This window comes from Festucalex cinctus, chromosome 3 (assembly GCF_051991245.1).
Source record: "Festucalex cinctus isolate MCC-2025b chromosome 3, RoL_Fcin_1.0, whole genome shotgun sequence".
In the NCBI taxonomy this organism is placed as follows: domain Eukaryota; kingdom Metazoa; phylum Chordata; class Actinopteri; order Syngnathiformes; family Syngnathidae; genus Festucalex; species Festucalex cinctus.
Window position 1 is genome coordinate 29,814,286 of NC_135413.1, and position 19,075 is coordinate 29,833,360.

General features: G+C 37.4%; 1 protein-coding gene across 2 annotated transcripts in view; it reads right to left on the minus strand.

The window, feature by feature from the left end:
• Positions 1 to 19,075, minus strand: part of LOC144016389 (uncharacterized) — a 20,109-nt gene continuing 1,034 nt past the window's right edge. Inside the window, exons 2-27 of one of the 2 annotated variants that reach the window (XM_077517463.1) lie at positions 16,571 to 16,857; positions 15,474 to 15,588; positions 15,201 to 15,374; positions 13,933 to 14,039; positions 13,718 to 13,855; positions 13,531 to 13,628; positions 12,294 to 12,325; positions 12,172 to 12,229; positions 12,072 to 12,092; positions 11,708 to 11,881; positions 10,901 to 10,990; positions 10,731 to 10,815; positions 10,245 to 10,280; positions 9,370 to 9,510; positions 7,886 to 7,922; positions 7,710 to 7,779; positions 7,397 to 7,583; positions 6,324 to 6,411; positions 6,028 to 6,174; positions 4,709 to 4,882; positions 4,334 to 4,622; positions 3,351 to 3,439; positions 2,962 to 3,137; positions 2,772 to 2,865; positions 1,310 to 1,418; positions 1 to 1,201 (exon numbers count right to left, since the gene is read on the minus strand). In XM_077517463.1, the coding sequence (XP_077373589.1) occupies positions 846 to 1,201; positions 1,310 to 1,418; positions 2,772 to 2,865; positions 2,962 to 3,137; positions 3,351 to 3,439; positions 4,334 to 4,622; positions 4,709 to 4,882; positions 6,028 to 6,174; positions 6,324 to 6,411; positions 7,397 to 7,583; positions 7,710 to 7,779; positions 7,886 to 7,922; positions 9,370 to 9,510; positions 10,245 to 10,280; positions 10,731 to 10,815; positions 10,901 to 10,990; positions 11,708 to 11,881; positions 12,072 to 12,092; positions 12,172 to 12,229; positions 12,294 to 12,325; positions 13,531 to 13,628; positions 13,718 to 13,855; positions 13,933 to 14,039; positions 15,201 to 15,374; positions 15,474 to 15,588; positions 16,571 to 16,767 (3,282 nt within the window). In that variant the 5' untranslated portion in view covers positions 16,768 to 16,857 and the 3' untranslated portion in view covers positions 1 to 845. Of the gene's footprint in view, positions 1,202 to 1,309; positions 1,419 to 2,771; positions 2,866 to 2,961; positions 3,138 to 3,350; positions 3,440 to 4,333; positions 4,623 to 4,708; positions 4,883 to 6,027; positions 6,175 to 6,323; positions 6,412 to 7,396; positions 7,584 to 7,709; positions 7,780 to 7,885; positions 7,923 to 9,369; positions 9,511 to 10,244; positions 10,281 to 10,730; positions 10,816 to 10,900; positions 10,991 to 11,707; positions 11,882 to 12,071; positions 12,093 to 12,171; positions 12,230 to 12,293; positions 12,326 to 13,530; positions 13,629 to 13,717; positions 13,856 to 13,932; positions 14,040 to 15,200; positions 15,375 to 15,473; positions 15,589 to 16,570; positions 16,858 to 17,672; positions 17,760 to 19,075 lie in introns of those variants that run through there. The other variant, XM_077517464.1, reaches the window with a different exon arrangement.

Genomic DNA, 19,075 nt, shown 5'->3' on the forward strand with positions numbered 1-19,075 from the left:
TTATTTAATTTTAACACAATTTTATGAAATTACTGTATGAATGACTAAATGATGCAGCCATATATCTGCAGGGCGTGTTAACAAGCGTATGGAAATAAAAAAAAATAATATTTTATTGTACATTTAGAACAGATATCTCCAATTTTTGAGTGTTAGTTGACGAGTTGAACTGCAAAAGCAGACATTTATTGCAAATTTTTATAATAAATAAATAGCACACAATTAAATAACTAATTTGCTCAAATTGCATTTATGTTATTAAAAATAAGTCATTATATTCAATGTGAAGACACTGATCATGTTAACTCATTCTCTCCCAAAGACGTATTTATACGTTTTTGTTAAAAAAAAAAAAAAAAAAAAAAAAAATTATGCTAGAGCATACAAAAGGCTTTCATGCAGCCTCTGAACTGACGAGAACGCTTGAATCAAAAGTAGTTATTACAAAAACGGCCAGCAGGTGGCAGCAGAGTATAAGAGATCAACCGGGGCCATGTTGCAAAAAACTCTTTTTTTCCCACTGTTTTAAACAGATTTGTGAATAATGATTAAACCTAGCTATATTCCAATGCTAATTGCTGCAAAACGGAAACATACATTTTTTTATTATTTTTTTTTACTAATGAAAGAAGAGATGCTAAGCCTTCTTTTGGTAGGTTCCATGTTTTTACATGGATATTCTGTGGGCCTTTGCAAAATCAGTCAAAATCCAGTAAAACAGAGCTGGGAGTGAATGAGTTAATATGGGATAGGCAACTAACTCACAGTGCATCTGACCAAGGTACGGCGAGTCAACACAAAAGCACTTATTTTGTATGAATTCTTCTCCCCTCTCACCACCTGACCTATTTTTTTCGCAGAGACCACTTGGACTGAACCGGGCTTTGGTTAGCCGCCGTGTCGGCAATCCGCTGGAGGGCGGCGTCCATGGAAGCGAGCAGCTGGAAAGCGCCGCTTCGAATGCTCTGGAGGTTTGTATTCAGATTGATGAGTTCCCGTTCGAGCATATGAAAGACACGTCGCTGGAGATCCAGGAACACAGAGTCGCCCCACTCCTGATCCGTCGCTCCTGGGTCGCCCGGCTCCTGGTCGGGGGCCCCGCCGGCGTCTGCTGCCACCTCGCCGCTTCCATCACTCCCCGCGTCATTGTCATCGTCCACCTCCACCTCCACTTCTTCTACTGGAGGTGGAGGCTCTGCGGCTAAAAGACACGATGACATTGGCGCAGTCGTCTGCCAACTGTCACACTGTTCGATGATGTGCCAGTAACGTCATACGCAAGTTTCAACACGATGACATCATTTATTACCTGCTCGCAACGAGTTCCTGTTTGAACGGTTCGAGGACGAGCTCCGCTGCGTGGAACGGGGGATGTCTTCACCTGACATCTCTTTACGCATCTCCATGTTGTCAAAGTGCTGAATGTGTGAACAGATAACATGTTATCTGAATTCGCACTTTTCCTAAGTGCAAACATTAATTCATTTTGATTTTAGAGCAGATGACAGGTTCAATATAAATCCATTTCACTGTATTGGTTTATCTGCTTTCTCAGCATGTCATCTGCTGTTAACAAAGTCATTGTAGAAAATGAATATTGGTCTATCCCATTGTGTAGGTCACCTCAGTATGATGGCGTACTAGGGCCACATATAAATATTGTTTTTTTGTTTGTTTGTTTTTTTTTTAGGGGCGGGTCATATTCCGAGGAAAAAAAACTCGCAAATTTGCCCCACTTTATATAGTCGCAGATTTGCCTCTTTATAAAGCAATGCGTGAAAAAACTCGCAAATTTGCGAGAAAAAAAATAATGGAAACTTACAACAAATACACGTGAGGATTCGTTGGTGGTTAATGGGACACTGTTTATAAAGTGAAAAGGCAGGATGGAGACAGATTTATTCTTGATTTAAACTTGACTCGTAATACACGGCAGCTAGTGACAACACTTCCTGATCCCCAATCAGCTGACTAACACTAACCAATCAGAAGCCAGCATACTTTAGGTAAATGCAAGTGAATGACGGAGAGCAGCAGATTCGACACATCAACTTAACTATTTATACAAAAAAAAATGTATGAATGTGTAAATAATAATTTGGGAAACATAAATGTACAAATAAATATACATTAGAACAAAGGAACTTAAATGATTGTTACTCAGGGTGTGAAAAGCGAGGCAACTTGACATGATATGATTAATCCCTGCTAAAGCAATTAATTACTATCTCCTCATTTAAAAACCTAACCGAAAGGTATTGGCACAAACATCTGAGTACGCTACGTGTATAAAAAAATAATTACATTTTATTATAATGGCCCTAATACACCGTCATTGATTAGGCATGACATCATGACACATCAGCAAAGTCAATCTAAACCTGTCAAGAATTTCTCTTTTGCGCAGTTGCGTGTTATATTAGGTAATGCGTAATTTCAAGGGTATCAAATATGGTGAAAGGAAAAAATAAATAATAAGGGTAATGATCGCCATGACATAGGAAATACAACATAAACATATTCACTGTAAAACACTTATTACATGAATACCAGGAAGCGCAGAACTGCCAATATGGAGTAAACATTTTTGACTATCTGGAAAATATGTTCGAAGGTACTTGCTAATGTTTTAATAGACTTACAAATTACATATTTGCAAATATATTTATGCTTAATGTCCACAAAAATCCAAACTATTGTGGCAATTGTTTTGATATTTCCAGAGGATGAAGTGGACATGAGTAGGGATGTGCTCATAAGTTTACACTCACCTTTGCATCTTCCTGAGACACCTTTCGAAGTGCGTCACATTTGTGCGAGAGTTGTTTTGGAGAGCCCTCCCGCCTGTTGTTGTTAGATTCCAGTCTAATGTTCGGTAAAAAAAAAAAAACAATAACGTACCAACATGTTGATTTGTCGCTAGGCAAGTGAAAACAAGGTTCTGTGTTGTTATATGTTTACTTTTGCACGGCCTCCTCAAGCTTTTTGGCAATATCACTGGAGGCGGCCACAGCAGCCTGAGCTTCCTTTTGTTTCTGCGCTGCAATGCTCAGTTCCTTTTCTCGTTCATCCAAGAGAATTGCTTGCTCATTCATTTCTTTCATAGCTTGGATGTACTGGTCTTCTTTTGCCTGCAGCTAAATTGTAATTCAGCAAAATACATTGGGATACATTTTTTGTCTATTCTTATGTTAATCTTTTGTAAAACTATTTGAACATGTAGTAATTAGTTTGACATGTAAATAACGGTTTGAACTTTCATTTCGTACCAGTCTGTACGAAGAATTATGATTGCCCAAGAGCTGTGATTCAACGATCATCATCAGACTCGGCACTCAACTCGTACGTACCTCGCTCTCCACTGAGTTGCCGTATGCCTTCGTCTTGGACGGCTTCTGGGTCTGATTGGTCAACGCCTCTTGTTGACTGGCCTTCTCACCTGGAGAGATCGTTTCATTCGGACTAGTCAAGTCAGTCAGTACTTTCTTGGGGTGTCAAAATTAGTGCGTTTGAGTTAAAGGTCGTTTAACGACACTATTTTTTTTTTAAAGGCACGATTAATTTCTTTCTTGTAAAGCAGGGGTGTCAAACATACGGCCCGCGGGCCGAATCAGGCCCGCAAAGGGGTTTAATCTGGCCCGCGAGATGATTTTGTAAAGTTTTGGGGGGGGGGGGGGGAATGTTGGGCAAATTAATCAGCCGACCACAATCAAAATATATAAAATGTGTAATTTCACAAGCAGTCCTCAGATGAGCGCATGATGCAACTTGTACGGGGGAATCGTCCTGGATGTCATTATTTTACACACAACTTAAAGTTACGGTTTGTTTAATTATTATTATTATTATTATTATTTTTATTTTTAATCATAGACATAAACCGACATAAATGTGTTAAATGCGACCCAAATTCAATTACTGATATGACAAGGAATTAGTGTCCTTATAACGTCATTAACTGCGCCACGCAATGCATTCTGGGAACGATATATATGCAAAACAGGTCGATTTAACACATCCAGAACGTATACCGGCAAAGTGCTGTCGCGTTCCATTTGCGTTTGTGCTATTTTACGGAACAACATGATTACAGTTGAGCTCCGTAATTTAGGGCTGGTCCAAAAATCTGCCTATAAATGACGGTAATTGTTTTTAAGTTATATACGGTTATTTTACTGATGCGGCCCACTTGGTAATATATTTTCCTCCATGCGGCCCCCGAGCTAACATGAATTTGACACCCCTGTTGTAAAGCCTTCTCACTGTGAGGCAGACATGTAACCACCATAGAACCAACCATGGGCAAAAGAAAAGTCCACCAACCACTACTAACATGCGAGTTTGTCTCTCAGTCGCTGCTGTTCCTCCTTTTCTTGAAGCAGAGCTCTCTCCATCTCTAAACGAAGTTCCTCGGCCTCTGCCAGGCGGGCATTCGCTCGGGACACCTCATACTTCAATCCCGTAATCATATCCGAGAGACTTTGTGTCTGCTTGTTCACGCCGAGATCTTGGCGACGAGCTTCAACCTGCTCGTCGACGAGCTCTTCATCCTCTTCGATGCGGTCCATTTGTTTGGCGCTGCTGCACGCCTGGGTCAGCTCGAGCTCTTTTCTCGCATGCTCCTGAAAGATCGAGGATGGAAAATGACTGGAAATCATGTGTTGGGGTCGTTTCCATGGGAATAAAAAAGAGTTTTGTGGAGAAATACCTGACTATGTTTGCTGTTTTTGGAGTCCACTTTGGTGCTCTGTTGCTTGCTGTCCTGACTCTTGGATTTTTGCTGCATCAGTACGTTTTTAAAGCGTCCCTGTGACGAAGGTGCGCTTGGACAGCGTTCCTGAGACGACGGCGCATGGGCCTGTCGAGGCTCCTCCTCTTCAACCTGTGGGAGATGAAACGGGACGCACGGGCGAAAGTCACATCATCATTTCCGAATCCACGACAGCGTTTGAATAATTAGCCATAAGACTTGCATGATTCCAAAGGTTTCCGGACTTTCAGGCTCTAACCAGTTTCATGAATGGGGCAAAATGTTATCGAGGTATATATGGCAAAATAAGAGGCCTAGAGTTTGACTCAAAAATCTTGAAATGAATAAAGAAGAAGGGCGACGAATCATTTCATGCGAAACAAAATTTGACCTTAGATTTAAATACAGGGAGCCCTCGAGTTACATCAGAGTTCCGTTCCTACGCCAGTGGCGATGTACCCCGAATTTCGACTTAAGTTGAAGTTCCCCATTAAAGTCAATATTTACATAAAAATAATTTGCATTAAAAAAAAAATCTAAACCACATTAACTCATTTGCTCTTAGGAACGTATTAATCAGTTCTATTTTAAATGTTTTAAGTGTCCCAAAGACGTATTTATACTTTTGTTTTGTTTTGTTTTTTATGCTAGAGCATACAGAAGCCTTTGATGAAGCTTCTCAACTGCAAAGAAGGGTTGAAAAAATGGTAGTTATTACACAAACGGCCAGCAAGTGGCGGCAGAGCAAAGGAGTAAAACAGCCGCTAGCAAACGGGATTGCTTCTATGAAAATGGCTGGGAGTCAATGAGTTAAAAATAAATCATAATAATAACAATAATAATAATAATAATAATAATAAGATGCTGTCCAACTGACGCCCAAGTCTTTGCCGATGTACGTCCGCGTCTCCTTTTTTCATCTTTTTATAATTTCTAGATTTGTTTCCATTGATAGAAGACGTCGCTTTCTTCTTCTTTGGGGCCATGATGTGGAAAAAAAAAAGGGCGAAAAAAGCCAAAGATACTCCCACAAGTGCACAAGCACTAGCACTACTAGCTAAGGGCTAAATAGCGGACAATGGGTAAACACTGCGGGCTATATGGAGGACAAAGAGCCAAAATGGTGGACCGGGCGTAACCGTGCGCCTTAACTCGAGGACTCCCTGTATATGAAAAATTAGATTTGCATGTATCTGATTTGCAATATTCAAAATTGCTCCAGAGCAGCAACATTATGCCAAAGTTCTAAAAAAAAAAAAAAAAGGGTTGCGAAATACCTCTTTGGTACTTTTTTTGGTACACTTGTAGTCGTCTTCCAGGGTCTGTTGCTTTCCGTCCCGAGTCATGAGTTTTTGCTGCAGCTGTGCATTTGCGCAGCGTTCCTGAGACAACTGCGCGCGGGTCTGTCGGAGTTCCTCTTCGAGCTGGGGGAGATGAACCGCAAGCCGAGCAAAATTTAAAATCGTTTGCAAATCCGCAACAGCGTTTCAAAAATTAGCCATAGGACTTACAAAACAAAAACAAAAAAAAAAAAAAAACTCACTAGCAGCAACCTGCTACTGTTCTTTCTTACCTTGTGAATGTTGAGTTTGGCCATCTTCACAATTGGCGTCAAGGGGTTAAGGCAATCTTCCTCTTGTTGCTTCGATGATGATGATGATCTGTTGATTGATGTTGACAGAAAAAAAAAACACAAGCTCAGCAATTTTACACGCAACAATGCACACTTCAATGCACAATCACACATGCATACATAAAAAAAATATGCACGTTTTTTCATAATTAATTGCATGATTTCCATAGTTAAATCACGATTATTCGCAAATTTTACAGTAAATAAAAATATTACAGTAATATATTGTTTTTCAAAATAAATATTATTTTATTTTTTGTTTTTATAATTTTAACATCAAGCAACCAATGGACTCCAGCCCATTTTAGTCATTGTCAAGGAGTATAAGATTGAGTCATACATTTGTGTTGAGGTAATTTTTCTGCCACTATGTGGCATTAGCGTTTCACGTTGTACATTGTTGACAAGAACGGTACATTCTTCTGTTCAAATTAAGAGTAAATTAATTTGAAGATGAAACAACTCCAGCCCTTTTTAGACATTGTAAAATCACAACTAATCATAAAAAAATAAAAATAAATAAAATAAAATAAAAAATAAAAAAAAACATCGTTGCTGTTATGTGAAAACACTTATGTCCGTTTTTTATTTTTACATTTTTGGGATGAAATTGAATGTAGACATTCCAAAAAGAAAAAAAAGAAAAAAAGAAAAAGAAAGAAAGCTACAATAAGTGCTTTTCACATAGCAGCGACGATATACTGTTTTGTTTTGTTTTTATATTTCTGAATGCTAAATTGTGTTATAGTGACCTCTTTGAACAACATTGTATGAATTTATGTTGTTAAGTTTTGGACAAATACGCATTTCCCATTAGTTTTCATACTCATAACTCATATCTAAAGAGCAAGTGACTTGAAGTAACTCCAAGTCACTTGCTCATTGTATTTAATGCTTTGAATGCCACTTAAGGCCTTAATTTTAGCAAAATCCATTCAATTACTCCATTTTTTTTTTTTGAATGAAAAGCCTGATTGCAGAGAGGATTGCCTGAAGAAAAAAGGTTATTATACCTGTGTTCATTTTCCATTTTCATGTGTTTGTGCTCATCATCACTAAGGTCCTCCATTTTGTTCTTTAATTGTGCCTTCTCCTCTTTTACTTTGGTCACCTTTTCAGAAAAATGATGGTCTTTTGACTTCATTGGGTGCTTGTGTTGTTGACTCACAATGTCCTCCAGCCTCGTCTTAAATGGACAATCTGGTGAAAATAAGACGACGATAGCATATGAGTAAGTCTACAGACTATAAACCAGGCTCACAACCAACATTTTACTGGAGGTGATGAGTTCGGGTCCAGAGGGACGTGTGAGACGGGGGAGCTCACCTTCATTTTGAGCTCCATTTGATGATTTCATCTCATCATGCTCTTCGGAGATCCCCGCATCTTCGACGTGCTGGATGTGCGAATGCATGACATGGACGGTTGGCAAGCTTGATTAAATTTCACTTTTAAAACATATAACAGATTGAGTGAAAACCCTTTTTCAGTATATTGGTTACCTGTTTTTGAAGCTTTTGCTTGGGCTGCGACCTGTTGCTAACAAACAGAAAGTTATTTTTAGAAAGACATTTTTGTTTATCCCGTAGTCAGTTTACCTCAGCAGCAGGCAGAATAAGAGTTTTTTTTGTTTTTTTTTGTTTTTTGTAGAAATAGAGGATCATTAATAATTTCCACTCCATTGTGGGCTACAATGTTTTCGAAGCATCAACCACAGAGAGAAGATCCCTACACTGCAAGCTCCAAAGGTGAAGACAGCAAAAATCAACATTTTGAGACAAAAAAATCAAAACTTTCTTTTAAAAAAAAATGGCTCAAAAGTAAAATCAATAAATAAATAACAACTTGGACCAACTTCAGCTTCAGCCCGAGACGCTACTCAATAGGCCACACCCCTGAAAGGCACAGATAAAAAATAAAAATAAATAAATACTCACGGTGTGTGTGTGGGATTTTCAGCTTGTTTAGACTTTTTAAAACTAGTTTTCCTCTTCTTTACTTTCTCATTTGTTGTTGCTGGGGTTTTTTTTTAGTTTTTTTTTAGGGGTGTCAGGTGATTTAAATTTTTAATCATAATTAATCACTTCAATAGTTAACTCAAGATTAATCGCAAATTTTATATCTGTAAAATAAAATGTACAATAAAATATTTTTTAAGTTTTCATACTCTTGTTAACAAAAGTGGGAAAATGTTAAATTAATAGAAATATGGCTGCATCTTTTAGTCATTACACATACAGTAATTTCATAATAATTCATAAAATCCAATTACGGTAAAATTAAAAAGATGTACTGTATTGTTAAAAAACGAGTATGATATTGATTTGTGTTGAGGTCATTTTTCTGCCACTAGATGGCATAATTGTATTTGAAAGACATTGTTGACAGCTCAGTGCATTTTTCTTTTCCTATTAAGGGCTATCTAATCTTTAACATAAAGTAACTTGTGAAATTCTGCACATTTTTAAAATGTGACCGCAGTCTCCACAAATATATGCATTTTTATTACATTTATTACTGTTAAATTTTGGCGCGGACGTGTCTGCTGTGTTGAAACTGGAATTCCCCCAGTACAGGCTTTCCAAGTAATCGCACGTTAAAAAAATTAGTGGCCTTAAAGGAACTTTAAATTAACTCAAAATTAACACACTGATTTTGTCACCGCTAGTTTTTTAAAATATATAATACATTACCATTATTCATTATGAAAAAAAATACTTGTTTGTGTTTTTTGGGGGGCTGCAAAGGATTAAAGGTACTTCAATTCATTTCATTAGGGAAATTTGATTTCATGTAAGATTTACCGGTACATGAGTTACGGGCTTGGTCATGGAGCGAAATAAAGTCAAGAGTTATGGAAACAAGTTGGTAGTAAGATACCCAATGTAAGATTTTTAAACTGCCAACTACTTGTCAAACGGTTAAAAATGGAAGACCCGTTGTACATACCGGTCATTAACAATGTTCGAAAATGAGTTGTACATACCTTGCTGGCTGCTTCTCTGAAAACGTAAAGGGGCTATATTGACATGATGTGTCTTTGGTTCTCAATGAAGTGTCTTTGCGGCTCCCTTTCTCCCTTGCATGTCCCTCTGATCTTCGTCCATCCACGTCACTGGTATTACCACTACACACAAGTAGGTCAGGGTCAGTGATTGGGTTAATAGTGTTTTTCAATGCACGTCACCAATTTATAAGAGCTTTGCTGAACTCATTCAAACCCAAAAACATAAGCACTTTTTTTTTTTTAACACTTTGTCCTTCACTCCCAAAAACATATTTACCTGTTTTTGTTGTTGTTGTTGTTGTTTTTAATGTTTGTTTTTTTTTTTTTATGTAAGAGCATACAGAAGGTTTTGATGCATGAATAAGTGGCTTAAAGCAATGATAATTTACACACACAAAAAAACTAAACAAAAAACGGCGGCAGCAGAGTATAAGCGGCCATGTTGCAACAAGCTCTTTTTGTCGGTGCTTTCACCAGGAATGTGAGTAATTATGAAGCTTAGCTATATAATGCTAATTGCTGCAAAACGGAAAGAGATACAAATATATATTTTTTTCCTAATGAAAGAAGAGACTCTAATCTTTGTTTTAGTAGCTTACATGTTTTTATATCAATGGAACACAACATTCTGTGGACCTTGCAAAATCAGCCAAAATTAAGTAAAACAGCCGAGAGCGAATGGGTTGCATCACTGAAAATTGCTGGGAGTGAATGAGTTAAGCATAATGAAAAGATAGCATCACTAATACATTAGTTTTTTTCTGAAAAAAAAAAAGGACAATTTCTACCAATATATCAAGCAACTCAACATTTGCGTTAACATGCACAAGCCTGGAAATAAAGTTGACTTTTACCAAATTGAGAACATGGTCTTCTTGTCCTTCCTCAGACTGATAAATATAAAAAAAAAATAGAAGAGTGAAGGAATACTACTTGCTTTTACAGAATTATATTACACTGATTAATACAGAGAGCTCAAACTACTTGCTTGAGACAAATATGACATTATATGCACTGTGCATAAATATAGCAGATTTTTCAATACATTACAGCTTTGAACACAAACAGGGGTTATTCCACACATCATAAATCCCATTTATACGACGTATAACAGCCTGTTTTATTCCAAGTTGCAAATGCTATATAACATTTCACGCTTCTTTTAAGAGGATCTGATGTAGCTTTAAGTGATAAAGGACACTAAAATGTTTAAAGATGTGATATAAAGCAATGACATCATCACCGCCGCCCACTATCAGGGAAACACAAAGTGTTGTTGCTTAACAGGATTTATTTATTTATTTATTTATTTTTTATTACATATTAGCGATTAGAATTACCTCTGTATTTGTCCACTTGTGTTTTCTTCTGTCTGGCTTGTTTGATTGCAAATCTCGTTTTCCATGATTGAGGCACAAGGGGAGCCTAAGACGAGAAAGTGCTTACAAATGAGAACAGGACACAAGTATACACGTAGACCTGTTTACAAATGCTCCCTCGGTCTTTTTACCTGGCCCAAGAACTTCTTCTTCACAATGTTGATCTTTCGTTTTTGCCTCAAGGCATGATTCAAATAGAAGGTCTGTGTCATAATCAGTTCCTGAAGAGATTAGAAAAATCATCTGAAGAAAATTGTTTGTTCACGCTTGTAACTCAAAACACTAAAATATTTGAAGTCCGGAGGTGGCAAATCCAGGTCCAGAAAGTAAAAACCCCTGCCATAGTTTGGCTTTAGCCCCAGGTGCTAGCTCCCTAGCTAGCTACTATGGTGCTCGTTTACCTGCTAGCTCGCTAGCTAGCTAGCTCGCTAGCATTAGGGGCTGAAGCCAAATTGTGGCTTGTTTTTTATTTTGAGGACCTGGATTTGCCTAAATCATCTTTGCCCATTGAAACGAATGGGAACAACAACAACACCCCCCCCCCCCCCCCAAAAAAAGGGGGGGGGGGGGGTTGTTATTGTATTGTAACAACATGGCTATTGATGCTAATCATTAGCCTGTCTAGCATTTTTCATTTTTATGTGCTAGCATTAAACTGGCAGGGGCAGTCCCAAGGCAAAGTTTATTATCATATTATTATTAATTTCTCTTTAAATATTTAAAGAGGACTTTTTCTCTTTGAAATATTAGATTGAGTCAAACCGTTGGGAGTTAAAACTGTACTGTGCTGTATGTTATATCAAATCCCACACTGGGAGAGAATGACTTTGGACTTATATCTCGTTTTAATGGTGTGTGCAGGCTATATATAATAATATAAAAAGTTAAGTCTCTAAAAGTGAAAAAAAAAAAAGGACAAAAGTCTGCCTGAAACTTACTGTCACTCTCGTGAACCAGCTTCTTTGAACGAGATTTGGCCCGCGAACTCTGGTCTATCTCGTCTGAGATATTTGAGATATTTCTCTCAGGTGCTTGTGGATCCTCCTCTACCTTCCCTACCGTCACGGAGGAGTCGGAACATTCTAGGAATTCCTCGGCTATCTTATCCCAGTCTGATGCAAAGAGCAAGATGTAATATAATATCATGAACACCTTAAGACAACTACAAGTATGACTCTTGAGCTTTTTGTTAATCTTGCTATTCAAAATTCATAAAACATGGAACATTGTGAAACTCAGTCTTGTATTGCAACAAGAGTGCAAACAATTTCAGGTACCTTCTACAAGACGAGTGAACCTCACCTGAACCAGCTTCCTCGATGTCTGTGAGAAGCAAAGAGATGTTTAAAGGCAACTATTGTCCACCAACTAGAATACTGTTGATTAGCGTGACTTAACTTACCGAACTTTTTGTTTTTTTTAAATTCGGGCAAAACCTCGATCAGTCGACTCATGTCACACTGTTGACAAGAAAAATAGAATCACCAAAATATTACCGCATTTCACTTCTTGTGTTAGGCCTACCTCTGTCTGATCCAGATCATCTCTGTGTCCGTCTGTGGGACTCACATGGTCAAGATTTTCAGATGCAGGAATGAACACAACAAAAAAATAATTAGGGATGTTAAAGTTAGTGAATTTAATAAAGATCCTTTAACGCGACAAATTTTTTTTACGCGCGATTAATGACCGCAACTTCCTTGCCTGTACTGGGGGAATTCCAGTCGCAACACAGCAGAGACGTCCTCATCAAAATTTAGCAGTAATAAATTTAATAATAAATAATGCATATATTTGTGAAGACTGGGGTCAACTTGTATTTTGCAATTTTAAAAATGTGCAGAATTTCACAAGTTACGTTACGTTAAAGATTAGATAGCTCTTAATATGAAAAGAGAAAAATGCTGCCACCAACGTCTTACAAATGCAATTATGCCATCTCGTGGCAGAAAAATGACCTCAGCACAAATTAATATCACACTCGGTTTTTACAGTACAGTACAACTTTTTTTAATTTTAACTCATTAAAGGTCTTCATCACGTGACACCCCTAAAATAAACATATAATGTGTTTTCTTTAAAATAATACGCAAAGGTTTACAGTTAGCCTGAATTAGATGGATAGTATGTGTCTAGTGATGTACTTTTGAAGCTTAACTAATTCCCTTCCAGCCATTTTCACTGAAGCAATCCCCTTCGTTCCGGGCACTTTAAAAGGATTTTGACTGATTTTGCAAGGCCCACAGTATATTGTTTTCTATTGCTCTAAAAACATGGAACCTACCAAAAGAAAGATTAGAGTCCGTTTTTTCAAAAAAAAAAAAGTATGTTTCTATCTGTTTCCATTTTACAGAAAATAGCATTAGAATATAGTTAAGTTTCATCATTATTTACAAATCTCTTAAAAATTGTGTTGAACAGCTTTAATGCAATACGGCCCTGTTTTTTCTCTTAAACTCTGCTGCCACCTGCTGGCCATTTGTACAATAACTACCATTGCCATTACCATTCTCTTCAGTTCAGAGGGTACATCAAAGCCTTCTGTATGCTCTAGCAAAAAATATATACATTTATAAAACGTATAAATACGTCTTTGAGAGCATGGTAATATTTAAAATAGAACGTATTTATACGTTTTTGGGAGCAAATGAGTTAAAAGACAACAGTACTGAAGGCTGCACCACGCAGTCATATTACACCAACGCAGCACTTTTTGATAAGTGAGGCTTTACAAAATAGATGCATAAATTAAAGTGTTTACCATCTTCGCTCGAGAAATATTCGAGGCATTTTGGCCTTGGCCGGACCCGCATGGAGTCGTCTTCTTTCATCCTGTACTCGGTAATAAGGACGCTGCAGCTGGAGGACAGTCAAAAGAATGAAAATGCTTCTGTGATGACAGACGAGAGGGAAAAAAAAAAAAGGGAGGAAAGAAAAACTCGACTTACGGATCATGATATTCCAACTCAGCGTAGTCCTCAGCTAACAGTCCTCTGCCGTCCGTCAGCTCAATATTGACTTTGAACTGTAAAAGCAGTCGCACCATGTTGAAGTGTCCCTTGCCCGCAGCCATCATGAATGGTGACCTGTGGGGTTGTTTGGAGACAAAACAAAGGCGCTTAATACAATTCATCATTTCAAGGTAGCAGAAACGTGTCACAACCTCTGATATCTGTCAAAAACGTCAACGTTGGCGCCATTCTTCAACAGAAACTCTGCCACTTCGATGTGGTCCCCTTGGACTGCCACGCACAGGGGTGACATGCCCTCCTAAATGTGCCATCACAATTTGAATAGTTACAGGCAACAATTGATGAGAACGAAGGGGACCAACATTAACTCATTTGCTCCCAAAGACGTATAAATACGTTATATTTTAAATATTAGCAGTGTACCAAAGACATATTTATACGTTTGTTTTTCTTATGCTAGAGCACACAGAAGGCTTTGATGCAGCCTCTGAACTGAAGATAACGTTTGAAGCAATGGTAGTTATTACAAAAACGGCCAGCAAATGGCAGCAGACTATAAGAGATCAACCAGGGCTATGTTGCAACAAGCTGTTTTCACCACAGTTTTAAACAGATTTGTGAATAATAATGAAACTGAGGTATAGTTTAATGCTAATTTCTGCAAAACGGAAACCGATAGATAGAAATGTACTTTTTCTTCCCTGATGAATCAAATCAAAATCCAGCAAAACAACGGCGAGCGAAAGGGGTTTGCTTCAGTGAAAATGGCTGGGAGTGAATGAGTTAAAAAACAAAAACAAAAAAATGACGTGGCACAATGAAAAAACTCCATATACAATATGCTGTACTGCAACCTTTTGAACCACAAAAACATGGTGCAACTGTCACAAAAGTGGACTATTTTGAGATGGCCTCATTCACTGACTGGACTCATTTCGGGAGCAGATTACACACTTTGGTTTTTAGCCGCAGGTATATATATATATATATATATATATATATATATATATATATATATATATATATATATATATATATATATATATATATATATATATATATATATATATATATATGTATATATATATATATATATATATATATATATATATATATATATATATATATATATATATCGCTGACATTGGGGTAAAATCCTCATTTCTTCAAAACCATCACTTTTTCCCGAGATGGCATATTATATAACAGAAAAATAATAATAATATATAATAATAATAATATAATATAATATAATAATAATAAGAATAACAGAATCATTTATATTGGTCAACAATTTGTAAATATATTATCATCCATCCATCCATCCATCCATCCATCCATCCATCCATCCATCCATCCATCCATCCATCAATTTTCTTGAACGCTTATTCCTCACAAGGGTCGCGGGGGGTGTTGGAGCCTATCTCAGCTGGCACTTCAGTGGGTCAGGCAGTCTCACCAGATTTTTGGCGTCGATATTAGCGCCATGCTTTACGAGCAAAACGACAGTGGAGATTGACGGAATGCTTGAGGCAAGATGTAAAGCTGTGTTTCCGTCTGTGTCCACCAGATTGGGGTCGGCTTTGTTTTCCAGCAGAATGTTGGCACAGGTATCATGCTTCTCTTGCACTGCCTGATCAAATGAGCAGATGACAGATCAGGAAAGGGGTTGGGGGGGGTGTTAGCAATCAATGATTATGATGATCAATTGTGTTCCAAGTCTGTCGATTACCTGAATTAAGGCAGACTTCTTTTGATTGTCACATAAATTGACCTGGGCGTTATTCCGGAGTAGGAATATGACCACCTCCACATTTCCACAGGCACAAGCAAGATGAAGTGCTGTTCTACAACAACATTCAAAGCATCCCAATAAAGTGTAAATCAGGGGTGTCCAAACTTTTCATTTGAAGGCCACATACAGAAAATCAGAAGGACGCAAGGGCCACATAATGTTATGAAGAGAAATTGTGTTTAGTCCTAAAAATGGAACAAATCATTTATTTGTGCTTTTGCATATTTAGAAAAATGCTATAGTATATAAACCATTTTATTTACACTGTAAATGCTTGTAAATCCAGGTCAAAAACTGTTTTTTTTTCCATACTTATGATTAACTCATTTGCTCCCAATAACGTGTAAATACGTCTTTTTTTACGTTTTAAGTGTCCCAAAGACGTATTTATACGTTTTTTGTTTTTTTAATGCTAGAGCATACAGAAGGCTTTGTTGCAGCCTCTCAACTACAAAGAACGGTTGCAGATATGGTAGTTATTACACAAACCGCCAGCAGGTGGCAGCAGAACAAAGGAGATCAACCAGGGCACTCTAGAAAAAAAGCTAAATTACTTTGAATTTTAAATAGATTTGTGAAAACTGATGAAACTTAGCTCTCTTCTAATGCTAATTGCTGCCAGATGGAAACAGATAGAAACATACTTTTTTTTTTACTGATGAAAGAAGAGACTTTAATCTTTCTTTTGGTAGGTTCCATGTTTTTATAGCACTAGAACACAATATTCTGTGGCCTTGCAAAATCAGTCAAAATCCAGTGAAACAGCTGGGAGTGAAGGGGATTGCTTCTGTGAAAATGGCTGGGAGTGAATGAGTTAAGCCCCTTGTATAATAACCTCCTAGATTTTTTTTCTTTTTTCAAACACTGGTTTTGATAGTAATCATGACCTCTATCATGACCTAGATAGATGACCAAACTTTTCTATACCTGCAGGTCTATTTTTATCTTTTGTATTATTGTAGTTACTTTCGCCATTAAGTCAACAAATGCACATCTGAAGATACGACGAAAGGCACACCTGCACCCACACTGACCTGTTCTGCTTGTCAACTTGATTGACGTCAACGTTTTTGATAAGCTGCTCCAGCATGGCCATGTCACACTGACAGACAGCCTTGTGAAACAATTCGATCTCAATTTCAATGACATCACTGGCAGTGGTGACTATGGAAGCGGTGTCAAATGTATCAAATGATGTCTTCCTCCTCGGGATCTTGAATAGTCTCTTCATCCTTACACACAGCGGGTGAGCAATGCTTATGCATCACCACGCTCTGCTAGCTCACTGCTGTTAGAGGATCACTGATGGCAGCTCTCCTCCCTTAAAAAAAAAAAAGATAGTTAGATTCAGTTAAGAAGACCAAATGTTACTTTTCCAAGTAGAAAACACGACACGATGATCTCATTTGCGTGTACGCAGGCTCCTCAAGTGGTACGCGATAGAATCGTTCACTGCCAGGTAGCAGGGCAGGGTGATTAAAAAAAATAATAAATCATGATTAATGGTTTTGTATAGGTCTGATCTCAGACAGTTATCACAATGATTTTAAACTGCCAGTTTTAAAGGATCTCTACAGGAAAATTGAAGAAAGTAGTTCAATATATATGCAAGTACATTTTGAAAGAATAAAAGCGCATACTAAAAACACTTCTATGATAGCATATGGAGCTTAAACATTTTTTTTTCCAGCACCCAAAATTGCCCCCCTGAGTGATAATGAACATGCCTTAATGTGAACAGTCACTAATTTTCAAATTTTGAAACTAGATGTTAACATTAATGCTTCTTGCAATTGTGCATTATAATCATCAGATTCACTTTTTTTTTTTTTTTTTGAACAAAGTCTTTTTTTTTTTTGGATTAAGACTTAGGCTAGGGTACTGTATTTTAATGTTGGTTTCGATGTTGGTACTAGAGATCTTTTTTTTTATTTATTTTTTTAGGTGGCACTATTTTGTATAAAAAAAATGCTAACGTTTTAAGTTTGATCAAGTTATATGTCCCAAGAGAAGCTGTCAAATGCAGTACTTTATTTCACTAAGCAGTTTGCAAGCCGTGGAGCGAAAACTAACTAAAATCGTATTGTTTCTATAAACCAAACTAAGGATAACAACAGAGGTGGCGTGAGTACATACCACACTTTCTTAAAGTGAGCTGGATCGTCGCGATAACTACCAGGAAAATGTTTTGTTACGTTCTGTGTGGATTTTTCACCCCTCAAGTTTTACAACGGAAATATCAGCCGCGTCATGAGATGATTAATTTCGATGGCTTTGTTGTCATACGAGTCTATGTATATAAATGATTACCGGTCGTTGTCGCTACAGAATGACGTCATTTTACAACGTCATTATTTTTTTCTTTCAAGGGGGGGAGGTAGGTCCAATGTGTCCATTCACTTACGCTTAGGTCATTTATTTGCTTCGTTAATATTACGGGAAGCAAACAAGAAGCGTTTTAGTCTTGCAACAATCGCATATTAGAACGTGCCGATCGGGTTACATAATTAGGGACCTCTAGCCATTGATGACATGAAAATGTGAACAGCATGATGAAGAGGACTGTTTCAATGTATCACACTGTAGTTTTATGCCCACTGATATGACTTTTTTTCCCTCCCCCAGCATTGCTCCCTCATAATATATGTATGTAAAGAGGACTTTTGCATTATTTAGGAGCAAATTACTTTCTAGTCTAATTGTGCGCTGCTGATCTATGCTGGCAACTCAGTTTTGTGTAAATCATATATTATTTCCCTCTGCCTCCAATAGACATATTGAGAAAATCAACTTCATACTGTCCATCAAACACTAATGGATGAGGCAACAGTTATTGCCTCAAGGCTGCATTGTGTTTTTTGTGACACAATGAACAACAAAGTATGAAATGAGAAATCAACTAAATGAATATGGAATCAATTAGCTCAACTACGAATATCTAATGAGATGTGGGGGAATACAAAAACTACAAAAAAATAAAAGCAGGGATAAAGAGACCCCTGTTGGTGAAACTTGTTTTCCAAATCCAACTCAAAGGTCAACCAATATTTGCTCTAAGACTTTGTATATAGCTTGACACACCCTCTCTCGGGACAAATTGTGAGCTGTCAGTCACAGAGGTACCGGTTGGTGGTTCCTTGAGAAAGAAAAAGCACTCCTGAGTGGCAGTTTTCAGGCTTATGAGTGTTTGCCATGTGCACTCACGCCATTAACAGGATGCACAGATTGCATGCTACTATATCAGCAGTAAAGTATGATCCTGCCAAAACATTAACAGCACATGCAATAACTGGAGTTGTTTTGTCTTTTTCCAATCTGAATCTGAATCTAAATACTACATTGACCATCCGGTGTGAACTGAAGTTCCTTCAAAGACAAACTGCTCTTTTGATCCAAGAAAGTCTGAAGCATCACTCGTGTCGAGTTGCTATATAAAACAGGCAGTATACAGGACTGTCTCAGAAAATTATAATATTGTGATAAAAGTCTATTATTTTCTGTAATGCAATTAAGTAAGCAAAAATGCCACACATTCTGGA